Source organism: Amyelois transitella, chromosome 21 (assembly GCF_032362555.1).
Source record: "Amyelois transitella isolate CPQ chromosome 21, ilAmyTran1.1, whole genome shotgun sequence".
In the NCBI taxonomy this organism is placed as follows: Eukaryota; Metazoa; Arthropoda; class Insecta; order Lepidoptera; family Pyralidae; genus Amyelois; species Amyelois transitella.
Genome location: NC_083524.1, coordinates 3778737 through 3794517, shown reverse-complemented (window position 1 = coordinate 3794517; position 15781 = coordinate 3778737). Strand labels below are relative to the sequence as shown.

General features: G+C 37.0%; 1 protein-coding gene across 1 annotated transcript; it reads right to left on the bottom strand.

The window, feature by feature from the left end:
• Positions 1–2: 2 nt before the first annotated feature.
• On the bottom strand, positions 3–14909 carry LOC106141653 (histone acetyltransferase KAT2A). Its single transcript, XM_060950187.1, has 20 exons — positions 14630–14909; positions 13403–13575; positions 12558–12687; positions 11965–12110; positions 11422–11646; positions 11078–11127; positions 9830–9995; positions 8870–9008; positions 8315–8395; positions 7658–7875; positions 6841–6973; positions 6345–6417; positions 5928–6003; positions 5420–5564; positions 4835–4995; positions 4328–4405; positions 3904–4026; positions 2905–2995; positions 2146–2272; positions 3–1683 (listed from the first exon to the last, which is right to left on the bottom strand). The coding sequence occupies exons 1-20, from the start codon at positions 14697–14699 to the stop codon at positions 1617–1619; spliced, it is 2472 nt and encodes an 823-aa protein (XP_060806170.1). The 5' UTR covers positions 14700–14909; the 3' UTR covers positions 3–1616.
• Positions 14910–15781: the final 872 nt, after the last annotated feature.

Sequence of the window (15781 nt, the reverse complement as noted above, 5' to 3'; positions counted from 1 at the left end):
CATATACAACCTTTGTGGAAATTACCCCAAATTAACTAGTGAACCAAATCACCGGTGAATCAAATCGAATGAAAACTCAATAAAATAACGACCTTATTATTAAGATACTTAAATCCAAAAACAAAATGTCTCCTGCTTTAATAGCGAACAGTTCGCGAGTTTTAATGGCGCACCCTCATAGGCTCAACCAATCATGTTTTCGCGCCATAAATAATTCAAACAAGCCCGGGGTGTGCCTTTTATATGTAAGTATCTAAAATCATATTTCTGTGCAAAAAGGCTAGAAGAGGAAATGAAAAACAAGAATTTTTTGAAAAAAATATATTCCAAAGCTATGTACATTCAGTACGTAAATACTCGACATAACACGAGTTGATTGTGATTCAGCATAATAATTACATTTTAGTAACTTACATGACGTTTTGGTGTAACAATATAAGACAAAAATCGGAACCCATTTTATTTAATGATTTATTTAGCTTCTTACTGTCTTTATTTTAACTTTAAAAGAAGACAAAATGCGTATACATATTATGACAGCACCGACTTGGTAGCAAAGGAAATTCCTGTAAACTTAATCTAAACGCAATGTAATCCCATTACAATACAATCACAAATCGTAAATTACTGTATTTTTAAACTTTTTGATTTGAGGTTACATCCTCACTACCCTGGAAAGGAACCCAGGGTGCGTCATTAATCAAGATCCTGGATTGGTTAAGTCAGGATACATGAAGCGACTCCCGCCTGACCTCCGCAACCATATTTCAACTTGGTGACACATTCAGCAGTTTAAGTGTGCCATGTTTCCTCACGGTGTATTCCCTCTCCATACGACTATCATCGTTCCTTTAGAATACAAATAATAAAATACTTTCCCTATATATCACAAGCAAAAAAAATTATCTAAATTATGCTTAATTCTTATTAATATATAACACCTCTTTTCCAACATAGCTATTTTACAGCTATAACACGTTCCCTGACCGATGAATCACATACAAACAAATCAATTGTTAAAACTATTGTATATTTCATGAACAAGGAATCGGTTAACATTATCGGTGGTCATTTTCTTTTAGTGATAGCATACAGCATTTTCAGTTGTTAGCTTTAATGCCTAAGTGAAAGGTTGTGGTATAGTTTATGGACACCAATGTGGCTTAGAAATTATTTTGCGCTTCAGTCGTTCTTTACAACTACACAAAGAGAAGTGTATTCTGCGCTACCGGAACTCACACAGCAAAGATCTACTAACTATATTTTACACTAGCTTTTGCCAATAGCTCTGCCCGGGTTTAAAAAAAAATTCCCGAAAGCCCCATTCCCGTGGATTCCCCATTTTTCAGAAAAAGCAACTTGTTTGACTTCAGAATATTAAACATCTTTTAAAAAATACAATTATAGTCGTGAAAGGCCAACAGATTTTGACATTTATAAAAAGTACAATAGTGTGGAAGAATTAATAGTCAAATGAGAAACCTTATTTAACAGTAAAAGAAAAATCAGTCTCAACAAGACGGCTAAAAAAAATTATCTAGTTTCAACAATTATCAATTTTGTGCTATGTAGCCCGCGACTTCTCTCACGAAGAACTCGTCGAAATTGAACTTGGATCATTTGTCCCACAGGCCGGCCTCCTTCACCTTGGTCTGGAAATATTTCTCTAAGGTGTTCGCGCATCTGTAAATATACAATTTGTATCAATTAGTTTTTTTGCCGCAGCAACACAGCGTTAAATTAAAATTCCAGTTTTTCCCCTGTAGAAATTCCCAAAAACACAGCCTACCTTTGACTACGGGTAATTAACAATATTCATACAATAACATACAATTTCTATTTAATCCAGAACCCGGGGTGCATTTTTGATCATGATCCTAACCTAACCCTTATTGGATCATTGTTACACACCCACTTGCCTGAATGTGCAGATTTCCTCACAATGTTTCCTTTGTAAGAGCATCGGTTATCATTCAAACTTATGAACACGATTAGAATAATTAGTACACTATAGTTAATTACTCAAATAAGTTAAACCATGTAACTTTTACTATAAGTCTGTGTCATGTTTAGATTGTGGAGAAAAATAAAGAAATTTGAATTTGAATTGAATTTGAATAGTTAATTACTGAACTGACGCCTCACCTATAGTAATCAGTGTCCGGCGAGTTGTACAGCCGGCAGTTAGTGAATATCCTCGTCATGTCGGCGATGAACAGCCGCTTGGACACGTAGTATCGCGACTTTAGTCGCTCGCCCATCGTTCGCAGATCTGGGTAACAAACGGATAATAAAGTTGTGGCCTTGTACAAAGTTGTATTTTTTCTACATACATACATATAATCATGTCTATATCCCTTGCGGGGTAAACAAAGCCAATAGTCTTGAATTGACTGATAAGCCACGTTCAGCTGATTGGATTGAGATTTATACAGTGACAGGTTGCTAGCCCGTCGCCTAAAAGAAGAAGTCCAAGATTATAAGCCTATCCCTTAGTCGCCTTTTACGAAATTCGTGGGAAAGAGATGGAGTTGTCCTATTCTTTTTTCTATTGGTGTTGGGAATCACACGGCACTTTTCCCTTGATTTACATGAATATATAAATAAATAAATACTATGATGACAAAGATTAATAACGATTAAGAATAAGTGGGCACTCTGATATGATTGATATGTCCGCATGGAAACCCTGTCAATCCCGCGGGAACTCCGGGATAAAAAGTAGCCTATATGTTATTCTGAGTCTTCAGCTACCTACATACCAAATTTCATCGTAATCGGTTCAGTAGTTTTTGCGTGAAAGAGTAACAAACATATGAATGTTTGTTATCTTTCAGTATGGACTGACATCCTGACATTCTCACAAACTTTCGCATTTATAATATTAATAGGATAATGACTTACCCATGGGGTATTTGATGTGGTCGTAATAATCCGGTACTTCAGCTTTGTCCACAGGTTTAAGGAATGGCCACGCGGCCGCGTGGTTCCTTACCTGTAATGTAAAAAATTGTTTTTTTCAAAATTCAATTTTATTAATTTTATTCAATGGGATACTTCATATTATATAATAATTTTCATATCTTTTGGTCTCACACCATTGGTTGACATCAAATATTATATATTACTTAACACTAAGTTTACTGCCGCTGTTCAGTGCAACAAATTGGCAATTAATCATCTGAAGTATGCATTAATATCAACTATTACAAAAGACGAAGCATACATATGTATATCATGTGTTTAGTTTTTACGGAATAGGCAGAGTCAACAGTCTCGAAAAGACTGCAATGTCATGTTGAGCTGGGTGGCTTAAGGATGGAGAGAAGATATTCAACTAGAGAGGATGCTAGCCCAAGCCTAAAAGAAGAATCCAAATTTTATAAGCCTATCTCTTGATTGACTTTAACAATTTGAAGAAAAGAAGCAGCAGACCCACACTATATTTTGACCAATATGAAAGCTTGCACTGGATGAATGCCTCTCTTCCCTTAGTCGCTATTTACGACATTCACGGGAACGAGACAGAAGTGAACAAATTTTGCCGGGAACCACACGGCTAAGATACAAGATCAATCACCGTAACTGTTCACGTTATTTGCCGACTTTACAGCGGCGCAGTATGCTGTGAGAGCTTAATTGAATCACTTTCTCTTTATGTAAGCTCGTCGGTTTAGGGTACACTTGACTTGACCCTTACGCCAGACGTCCCCGATTTCACCAAGGTACGTCAGGTCGCCTTTTTCTTCTAATTTCTTAAAATTTGCACTGTGACTAAGATATCATAAAATTGAATTATAGTTAATATGTCGTCCCGTCGCCCGTTAAAATTTGCAGTGTGACTATGATGTCATCAAATTGAATTATAGTCAATATGTCCCCCCCGCTCCATGCCGTACACACCGCATGCAGCACGGCCCGCAGCGCGGCGGGGTCGGGCTCGGCGTCGGCGGCGGGCGCGCGCGCGGCGCCCCGCCAGCCCGTCTCGCGCAGCCCCGGGATCGACTCCACCGGGATGCTGCGCACCTGCGACGAGTCAGGACTTATGTCAATATCTTACATGTTCATGTAATACAGTCCGGACGTTTTTATGTCAGAGAGTAATTAATATAAAGAATTTTTATCATATTTTAGTAATACATTACATATAATCACGTCTATATACCTTACGGGGAAGACAGCTAACCGGATGAATATAAAATTCGTTTCGGTAAAGAGCACAAATCACACATAAAACTAGCTCTTAAACAAGACAAATTCTTCAGATATAAAAATTATTTTAAAATGTTCTGTAAAATAGAAAAGAAAAAATCTTTAAAATACTTACCCCTTCTTTGAAACAGGTGAGGCCGGGGTGAATTTTTCTAACTTCCTTCTGTCGCATGTCTATTAATTTTTTCACAATCTGGAATAGAGAAAAATGTTTAGAGCTCATATCATTCAATATTTAGACTGTGCTAATCGATCATTAACATCACTACGATATCTAATTATTAGTCGATTATCTTAGAGATAACGCTGTGGCGACATCTCTACGCCACTCGTCACAACATCCAATCAAACAACTACTGTCACTCATCGCGAAGAAATTGACGCGCTCAACCAATAGCAGCGAAGAATCTAAGACGCGATTTCAAAGATTTCACGGATTGGAGCTATATATACAACCTCCGACACAACATCGTCTGTCGCGCGGTTCCCCAGGCATAACACGTAGCCTGGCGGAAGATCTTCCCTTTGGTGGCGGTCGAGCCGAATCATCGCTCCCGCTACAAGCTTTATAATATTAGTACAGATTATCTTAAGAGATAACGCCATCTGTCGATCACATTACCTCCTTCTGCCGTCGTATGACGCCGGTGAATCGCGTGTAGACAATGCGCGGGTTGAGTTCGCAATGCATCAGAGTGGCGCCCTCGTAGTCCTTTATGTAGCCTTGGTACATCGCGCGAGGTAATTTGATGTCCTTGCTGAACCCTTGCTTTTTGAAGTAGCCTGTCAAAAATTCAAATTCAAAACATTCATGGACATTTCAACATCAATTAATAATTGTCATAACTTGTTGTCTTTTGGTTTCATAACATTGGTTGACGTCAAATAACTAAGTTTACTGCCGCTTCCAAAGCGTCAGTGCAGAAGAAGCGGTAACGTACTGTACATTAAAAAAGAGAGTTAATATATCATGTTTTGAGCAAATAAAGTATGATTATTTTGTGAGCTGAGTGATGTTTAGTGAACTTTTTAATATATTTAATTTCATCATGTGGACAAAAAAATATTATCATGCATCAAATGTCTAGCACGTATAAAAATAAGGTGGTTGGAGTGTAGCAACATATTATTTCACTAAGAGGTTCTATACTATTTCACTAAGCGGTCACATACTATTTCACTGAACGGTCTACAATACAATACATACCTATAGCGAACTCGTCCGCGAATGTGAGGAAGTGCAGAATGTTGTTCCTTATGTGGTGGTCCTTAAGGTGGTTCATGAGGTGGGTTCCGTACCCCTTCACTTGCTCGTTGGATGTCACCGCGCAGAATACTATTTCACTGAAACCCTGTTATGTAGAATTTTAATGTTAGAGTGCTATGCAAGTAACAAAGATTTATATATGAATCGAAAACTTTGTAAATTTCAAAAAGGGCGTATAAATTAGTGGTAAAATTAAGAACAATAATAAAACATAAATACTAATAAGTAAAATAAAGTTCACGTCACGTCTAGATCTCTTGCGGATATAAAGCAATTTCAAAGAGAATGACAACACTGTCTTGGCGGCGACATGGGCCGCAGATTGAGCGAAGAAAATCGGTATATGCAACTGTTAACATGTTACCGTCAAAAAATGTAATATCTACATTTTCAGGGGTTTTCTTTGTTTATAAGGGTTTCTCAGGATAGAAATATATTCGTGCGTTACCTGTGAGCGGAAGGTCCTGAAGCATATGCCGCCAATCGGACGACCCTCTTTGATTAGAGCCAACGTTTTGTGTTTCCTGAAATCACAATTATTATGATTGATGTATGATGATAGTTACTACATTTTTTAAAGTAAGGTCAACTTTATTTTCTCTATCTGAATGTATGCACTAATCTCGGAAAATTGTAGACGGCTTATGTTCCTGTTTGAAATGAGGTTTTCAGAGGAAAGTTTATAAAAAATAGGCGGATCGCTAGGTAATAAATAACAACGGTAAAATAAATTAAATTACCTTTAGAGAATTCTGGAGGTGTGTATATTGAGAAACAACCAAGAAAATGCAGTCCATTATAAAAATGAAACCTTAAGCACTAATATCTCGTTTAGAAAAAGATATAATCATGAATTATTACTTACGGATCGAAAACCAACTGCGATATGTACTCTTTGGTCATTTCAGGTAACTGGTGGGAGAACACGTTGTGCAAGCCTGGAAGAATATATTATGATTTTTAAGAAACGAGGCTATCAGCTGGCACTCATGGTAATTTACAGCAATCAAAGCAGCTTACTTCTAAGAGTCTAATAATCTCTGTGATATTTCATCAAAGTTGGTTCAGAGGTTTTTAAGTTACACAACAAAATGCAATTGATTTCTCTTCAAAATATTAGATTGTATCACTTTTAGAAGCATATAGATTCAAACCTTAACACACACACTCATCTTTCGGTCGGGTTCATTCATTAATGAATATTTTTAATTGGAAATGTTCAATATATTGTAAAATGAAAAATGTACAAGTGTAGTGTAATGTCCTGTTTTGTATTTTACTAACATAAGGTTTTAAGTTTTCTGTGTTACTAACAATAAATGATCTAAAGTTGGTCAAGAAATAAATAAATAAAATTTTACCTATGAGCCAGAGCATGGTCTGTTTGTTGACGGGTCCCGTGAGGGAGTTCCCGATCACGTGGAACTCTATCATCTTCCTCTGCTCCTCGGACTTGGCCGCTTCGTCGCGGGGCGCTTGCATTTGGAACAGTGCCTATTGCAAGAAAAAAAAGATTTAGTCTATTGTTTTCGGAGGGAATTAAATGTCATTTAGGTATATTTGTGAATTTTCTAATAAAATAAAATCGTTTTATAAGCTGCATTGCCTGCATTTCTATTTGCTTTTTTTTTTTAGAAAAGCAAATGTATTAGTCGGGATATTTTTCTATTTTCCTCCTTTCTTTAGTCCCAGTTGCATCCTCCTTCTTTGGAGAGGAGCCCTGGATATGCCTTTGACTATGAAATCCATGATGGATTGGGTGAGTCAGCGACTCCCATCACCTGATCTCCGCAACCTTTGCGGGTAAATCTAACTCGTATTGAATCCATAGTCACACATACACATCCAGTTGCCTGAACGTGCAGTTATCCTCATGATGCTATCCCTCACCGTAAGAGTATCAGTTAGTTACCGACGCCCACATTAACTATATCATTATATTGTACTAGCGACCCGCCCTGGCTTCGCACGGGTGCAAAATTATAAATGTTATTATACATGGTGCAAAATTATAAATGTTATTATACATAAAAACCTTCCTCTTGAATCACTCTACCTGTTACAAAAAACCGCATCAAAATCCGTTGCGTAATTTTAAAGATTTAAGCATACAGACAAACAGAGTAAAATAGCGACTTTGTTTTATACTATGTAGTGATAAATAAGATGATGACTGACATCAGGGCCGCACATGTAGTTGGGGTCGTCGATGGTGGCCACGATCTCCGCGACGGTGTGGTCGCTGACGTCCCCGCCCGCCCCCGCCCCCGCCCCGAGCCCCGCCCCCGCCCCCGCGCCCCCCGCCCCAGGCCCCGCGCGCCGCCGCTTGGCGCCGGCGGGGGCGTCGCCGCTGCGAGGCTCCGCCCCGCGTTTTAGGCCTTCTTGCTTTACCGTGCCTGGAAATACCATTGTTTTGTTAACCTGACGATGTGGCAGTTGATATTCTTGTTTTGCAATTTGAGAAGAAGTAATATCGCGATAATAAATATCGCGTATATTTATGTTCTTATGTTACATTATATGAATGTGTATTTATGTAATTCTTATATTATGTGAATGTATATAGTTTAAGTTAATATTGTCGAATTTGCGGCTATGCTTTAAAAAAATATATATGCGCTACATAGGCATGATTTTTTTGAACAAGTTCAAATTGGTCCAAAATCTAAATTGACACTGCGAAAAAGTTCATCCGGCCAGTATCATAATTTGTAATTTTAATTTTGTCTTTAAAATTTATAAAAAATACACAATACTTATTTCTTCTGCTAATAAAAAAAAACACAATAAGATTATCTCGGCCAGCGTATGAAAATAAGGCAGGTCTACACTTACCCGACGACAAAGACACGGTGGTGAAACCATCTTTACTATCACCGCTGGTGGTCACTCGTTCGAATTCACCGCGGCGATTTGCTGAGGAAAAAAATTAGCAATGAAATTAATTTCACAAAAACGACCCGATTCAATCAAGGTAGGCCGTTCGTAAGCCTTCCCCTTTCAACGTTCTTGTTCCGCCCCTTGTATAATTCCTTAACTAATAAATATACTTAAATAAAATGTCACAATGTTTATTTCCGTACTCCTCCGAAACGGCTTGTCCCATTCTCATGAAATTTTGTGAGCATATTGAGTAATTAATTGATCTGAGAATTGACCAACATGTATTTTTCATACCCCTTAGTGATAAGGGTTCCATCCTTAACATTTTTTTTTTATTAGAAATTACTTAAAAGTTATTAATTTGGCAAAAAAACTTTGGCGAGACAGCTAGTAATATTATAACAAGAATCTCTTTTCGGCATTAAGTTTATACATGTTGAAATGTTCAAGTCCTGTTGATTTCTTATCAAATAAAATAAAATAAAAACATTTGAACATGATACTAACGTGTTTTATTGTCCAATATCGCCTGTAGATGCGTCGGCGGCTGCTGCTTGTACTCGGGGTCCCAGATCGGAGAGTTGGCGCTGTAGATCTCCTCCTCCAGCAACGCCAGGAACCGAGGGAAGTGTGTGAGGACCAGCACCTGAAATAACCGAACACTACTATAAGTAACTGGCATTGGCCACTTACTTCATCAAACGCGTGGAGCGAGTAAACGTTAATTGTATGTGGTTTAATCATCGCCATCTAGTGGTAACGCGATGACACTAATGCAATTCCATACAAATTCGTGACTACCTGCTCGATGCCGTTTGATCGAGAACTCGTAATAACCCCTCAGTTGGATCTATATAGACGAGTAGATATAAGTTTAACGAAAAATTCCATAGGAAAAGTAAATAAGTAAATATAATATAAAGCCGTGTGGTTTCCGTCACTTTAGAATATAATCACAGCATATCTCTCCTACGAATGTCGTAAAAGGCGACTAAGGGATAGACTTATAAACTTGCGATTCCTCTTGTACGCGATGGGCTAGCAACCTGACACTATTTGAATACCAATTCTATCATGATACCATAAAACTAAACATGGTCTTTCAGTCTTTCCGAGACTGTTGGCTCTGTCCACCTTGCAAGGGATATAGACATGACCATATGTATGCAAATATGTATCAAAATGACATGAGAAAGTGCTTTATCACTACATAGTATAAAACAAAATCGCTATTTTAGTCCGTTAGTCTGTATGCTTAAATCTTTAAAATTACGCAACGGATTTCGATGCGGTTTTTTGTAACAGGTAAGAGTGATTCAAGAGGAAGGTTTTTATGTATAATAAATAACATTTATAATTTTGCACCCGTGCGTAGCCGAGTCGCTAGTTTCTGAATAAAATATAAATTTCGATTAAGATTCATGGCTTCATTGCATCAACATTAAGCGTGTGACACCGTGAACGCACCCGCTTCTCCGGCGGCATGCGGTCGCGCTCCGAGTGGCACTTCTCCATGAGCTGGCGGCACACGGACTTGAACACGGCGCGCAGCAGCGCCCGCCCGAACACCAGCGACGTCTCGTAGTGCGGCAGCGAGTCGCAGAACGCCGGCACGTGGCAGAACACTAGCCATCTGCAATGAAATGAATGAAATGAACGAAATGAATGAAATGAACGAAATGAATGAAATGAAATATTCTTTATTTACCTGCGTTTTTTTTTTCTGCGTGCGTTGTTTGTTGGATTGCATTGTCGACATACAATTTGTGTTTATTGGTCAAGACAAAATTATAATACATATATAGTAGAAGCGTGTATAAAGATTAAGTCGAGGAGCCCACTAAATAGGTAAAATATACAAGTGTCAATTTCATCGAATTGCTTAATAGGTACTGAGTTTATAATATATATATATATATATATAAAACCAGTGACGTCTCGTAATGCGGCAGCGAGTCGCAGAACGCGGGCACGTGGCAGAACACCAACCATCTGCGTGCGTTGTTTGTTGGATTGCATTGTCCACATATATAAATATCGACATACCTACATAAAATTTGTGTTTATTGGTCAAAACAAAATTACTTTGTAGTTGAAACGTGTATAAAGATTAAGTCGAGGAGCCCACTAAATAGGTAAAATATACAAGTGTCAATTTCATCGAACTGCTTCCCAGCAGGTTATGTAAAATGATCTATTAATCTGAGTTCATTATATTTATATATATATATATATTTATTCAATAATATTTATATATATATATATATATCTATAATACCAGTGATGTCTCGTAGTGTGGCATAGAGTCGCAAAATGCGGACAAGTAACAGAATACCAACCATCTGAACATAATTAGCTTTTAGTCCACAGAATATTTCGTTAAGATATGAAATCGTGTTAGATCCTAGAGTAATGGACCCATATCAATATTATAGCAACAAATGAATTTCAGAACAAGGCCTCATTTTTTTAATTACGACCAAATAACATTAGACTGAAGACTGCTTTTGTTTTCTAACAATCACATCCAGAGCAAAGCATAAAGTAAAAGTTAATTTATATTTTAGAACATTATTTAATCATAGTGAGCCTTTGAGCTTTAGAAAAGGTAGGCAAAAGTTTCAGGGCTACCTCTGGAATACAACAAATATGTTGAGGTTTAAAAGTTTACATTACCGTGCTTATAGCAGTAAACAAAATAATCTCTTGACTTACCTTGTATAATTAATTTGGTACGCAGATATGTCCTCGGGATTTGATACTTGCTAAAACAAAAAAGAAATACAGTTAACTAAAAAACTATTTTTAAAGCGTATAAAATATTAATTGATTGTAATTAAATAAATAAAAATTTTTTTTTTTTTTGGATTGACTGAATACAAGTCCAATAGGATAAATCCGCCAGAGTAACTGATTATTTCTTTCATAACTATATAACTTTTTGTGTAATAAAGATATTACAAACGCACAATTTCTAACCATTATTTTGAAAATTTGGTGACTTGGTGAAAATGGACTACAACAAGCATGAAAGAAATTGACTGAACACAATAACTAACCAGTTTCCTAACACTGGGCGTCTCGAAGTTCCAATGGTTGAAGCAATGCAGGAACATCTTAGCCAAGTCGTACATGGTCTGCCATTCTCTCTGCGGTAACGCTTGGAACTTGTACAGAACGAAGTTGGTGATGGCTTTCGCAATGGAGGGCCGCTCGAAGGGAGGTTGTCCTAGAGGGCCTTCGATGCGGGGCGGAGTCCTGGTCAGGATACATTTGCGTAGGAGCTGTAGAACAAAACATGCTAAAATTAGAATAAATCAAATTTATTTTAGTTTCGAAAATAATTTAATCGGCAGGCATCGTCTAGTTTTAACTAAAATGTCTTTTATATCATACGGTTTACACACACCGAGCCAATAGTCACATATATAGCTAGAAAGCTTGACGGTGAAAGAAGTTTCTTAATCAACATATGTGTTTTTTATTTTTACCATCCATCCATATAATCACGTCTATATACCTTGCGGGGTAGACAAGAGCCAGCAGACTTAAATGACAGCTGAAAGTGGCCTATCAGATGTATGTATAAAGAAATATGTCACCTTGAATAGATAATAGTAGACCCTCTTGGTGTCATGGTCGTCCTCCCGGTGCATGGACATGAAGATGTTCTCCACGTCCACCACGGCTCCCAGCAGGCGGTTCACATCCGACACAGGCAGGCCTTGCAGCTGGGTTACATGTTTCTCTGTATATAAATAAAGTTATCAAGGTCATGCTTGGTCATGGTTCACGTGTTCCATTTCCTCATAACTATAGATCAAATCAGAATGAAAGAAAATTTTGTTGCATCCCTGCATCACTAATATTTTCTATGCTTTTGACACAATTATAGTCACTGGTCAAATCGAACTTGATGTAAACTACAATCGAAGCTATGGTCTATGTTACTTTAAGCAAACCACAGACAGAATAAGTCTAATAGTACTTAAAAAATGGACACAAATTTTCCGATCACTCTTACTCAAAGTTCCTAACTTAATGAACCAGATGAGAAGCAAGGTTCTTTATAAGTTACATGATCTAAGTTTAGATTCCGATGTAAGGCTGAGAAAGCAATTGAGTATAGGATTTATACAATAAATTAAGAGAGCGAGTATAAAATATGTACAATACTTAGTTAAATCAGTTCTACCTAATATGTGGTTGCAATTGCGGCAGGGGTCCGTGAAGCTGGCCAGAGGCAGGTTGTCGGATCGCTGGTTGCCCTTGCCGGCCTGCTGTGGCACCGGAGTTTTCCAACCATTGCAGTTGCAATCTGGAGTCTGACAAAATTACATGCTTTGAAATATTAAGATATGAATTGCATTGATGAAGTTGATGAAAATTCACCAGTCTGGAGGTATAAGATATGCTCTTTCTACCTGGACCCGGTAGAAGCGCAATAGCTAGACATCTGTTCCCCAAATAGTCTGAAGGTTTTCCTAAGACATAGTCATACCAGCTTAGGTGGCTTTGCATGACATAGAAGAAAAAATGTAAGCATTTCGTCTTCTATATCATGGACACAAAAAAGGTTGCTGAGGATACAGGAGTTCCCCATGTGGTCTCTATGCATGCACATCCAGTGTAGCATGGTCATCTCCGTGACACGCAGCTCCTGTTTCTGCCTCTTATAGACTGACCATGTCTCACTACCATATTTTATTTTATTTTTTTTATTTTTTATTTTATTTTATAACACACTAGCAGCTTATTAAGCTGATGCGTGTGTATCCAAAACTTTGGAGATTTTATCTAATCTATTCTTAAAACTGTTGACCGAAGGTGCAGTGAGGCATATGAGATATATCAGGGCAAATTATTTTTCATTATGTATTTAGATTTGAACCCAAGATTCCTATTGCAATGAAACATTCAAAACTTTGCATAATGAAGATCACCAAAAACAGTATAAAGATTTGATTCCACATTAATCAAACTTGTAGGTCACTGGTACACTTGATTTAATAATTGTACCTGCGTAATAATTATACATACCTGGCATGCGGAGTAAATGGCCAGCTTCAGCAGCTTCTTATTGTGCGGCCAGTTGTACACCTGCTGCTTTCGTTGCTGTATCCTCTGCAGGTTTGATTGCCGAGACGCCTGGCCTTCCGGCCCTGTTGATGCGCTACTGGACGTTGCATCCTCAGAGTTGGTGCTGCATGTTGCTGTCATTGAATGAAAGTTTTTGTTTTGTATTTTCAACAAAGATTTCAACAAGAGGCAGTGGAAAATCGGAACATTTGGTGTTTATCAGAAATATTGATGTGTTATTTTTTTGTCATACATATACATATATGTTAACGGAAATGTATAAAATCTAGGAATTGCATCCAACTCCTAGGAAAAGTACACAATTCCGAAGCGATTTAGGAAATGTATAAAATATTGTTTTAAAAATTATTTAATACATACATATCCTGGGAGTATATACATTTCCTAGGAATTGTATATAATTTCTATATCGTATTAGGAAATGTATAAAAAGAAGGCTTTCTGTAATGAAACACCTTGTTTAAATGAGAATAATATTTTTAGGTTAGGTTAAGTTAGTTTAAAAAAAAAAAAGAAATAATAATTGCTTAGAGTTAAACTCTGACGATATGATAGGCTTAACGATGCCCTTTTTTATGCTGCCGTATTTCTAGCTGTTGTTTTTGCCGTGGAAACTTCTTCTATTAACTCTTTGTAACGTTCATCTTCAATATAAGTGGTGTTCTTAGCGTTTGTTAACATTCTGAATGATGCCCCTCGCCTACCCCCGCGTACCACCACGGGTTTTACATTTCCGATTGCTATTTAGGAAATGTATAGATTTCCTAGGAAATGTGACTAATATAATTTATTTCACACATTTCCGGGCTATTTTAGGAATTACATACATTTCCTAGGAATTGTATACAATGACGGATTACATACATTTCCGTTAACATATATATAGGTAATACAGTTCTTACATGTAATATACTTGTTCTTATTGATTAACAATTCTATTGACTCAGTATGAAAGGCTTCTGTGTGGTACATAAATTTAAAAAGCAAGTTGGATTTTGAATGGTTGTGCGATTTGAATTTAGTTTCTAGCAACGCAAGCAGAAACTAGTAAAACAGTTTATAAAGAAACATCACAGAATTGATGAACTCGCAAAATAATATTTAATTATAGTGGTGTTATGTTTGGGCTATTAATGATAAGAAAATTGTGTTTATATTGTTGTTTACCTTCATGTCCGTGTTGAGAAGAATCCGCTTCTGTACTCGTCATTTCCAAATTGTTAATCTCTTCACTCATTTCACAAAATTTACCTGCAGCCACGATATGGCATACACACTATTTCACAATCAAAAATTCATGAATACATTTCAATATCCAAGAAATAACAATCGACGACAAAATTAAAAAAATGTTGCTGTGCTTACTATGGAAGGCAAAGCGAAGCAACACTATTTCAAGAAATTGTCAAATTAATTTCTATTTATAGCATCTTGAGAATTTATAACCTTAGCATCTTATTTGACAATATTGATTGACAGATAATCAGCCAATTAGCGCCATCCTTACTTCTTATCAGCTAATAGAAATCGAGCTTTCTGTCCTTTCTTTATGGCACTGACATGAAGTTTATACAAACAAGTTTATACCTACTGTACTGTCACTTGTCAAGAAACGTTCCATATCCCCCAAGTTTTGTAGTGCATTCATTCATTCAAATAGTTACGTCTATATCCCTTGTGGGGTAGACAGAGCCAGCAGTATTGAATCAATGATAGGCCACGTTCAGCTGTTAGGCGTAATGATTTAAAGGTTGCTAGCCCAAAGCCCATCCTTTAGTCGCCTTTTACGACATTCATAGTTTTTATGAGAGATGGAGCGGTCCCATTCTTTTTATATTGGTGCCGGGAACCATACGGATCCATAGTACCATATTTTTATTGCAGTTTTTAAATTAAATCGACTTCAAATAAGGAGTATGAGTGTTTAAGTACATAGGTGATATTGTTGAAACCGTAGACAGAGTATAGGTAAATGAGTGAGAGAGAAATTGTCCAGCTATCTATCTATGTCATTCATCTCATTTATATATCTACACTAATATTATAAAGAGGAAAACTTTGTTTGTTTGGTTGTAATGAATAGGCTCAAAAACTACTGGACCGATTTTAAAAATTCTTTCACCATTCGAAAGCTACATTATCCACGAGTAACATAGACAATATTTTATTTTGGAAAAAAATAGGGTTCCGTAATATATTTGGATTTTTCGGACACAAACTGATAAAAATCAACCAAAAAGTTACTTATTTTGCGTACGCTGCCTAAACTACAAAAGATAGAACCATAAAATGTTTTAATTAATTGTAGATCTTATAAAT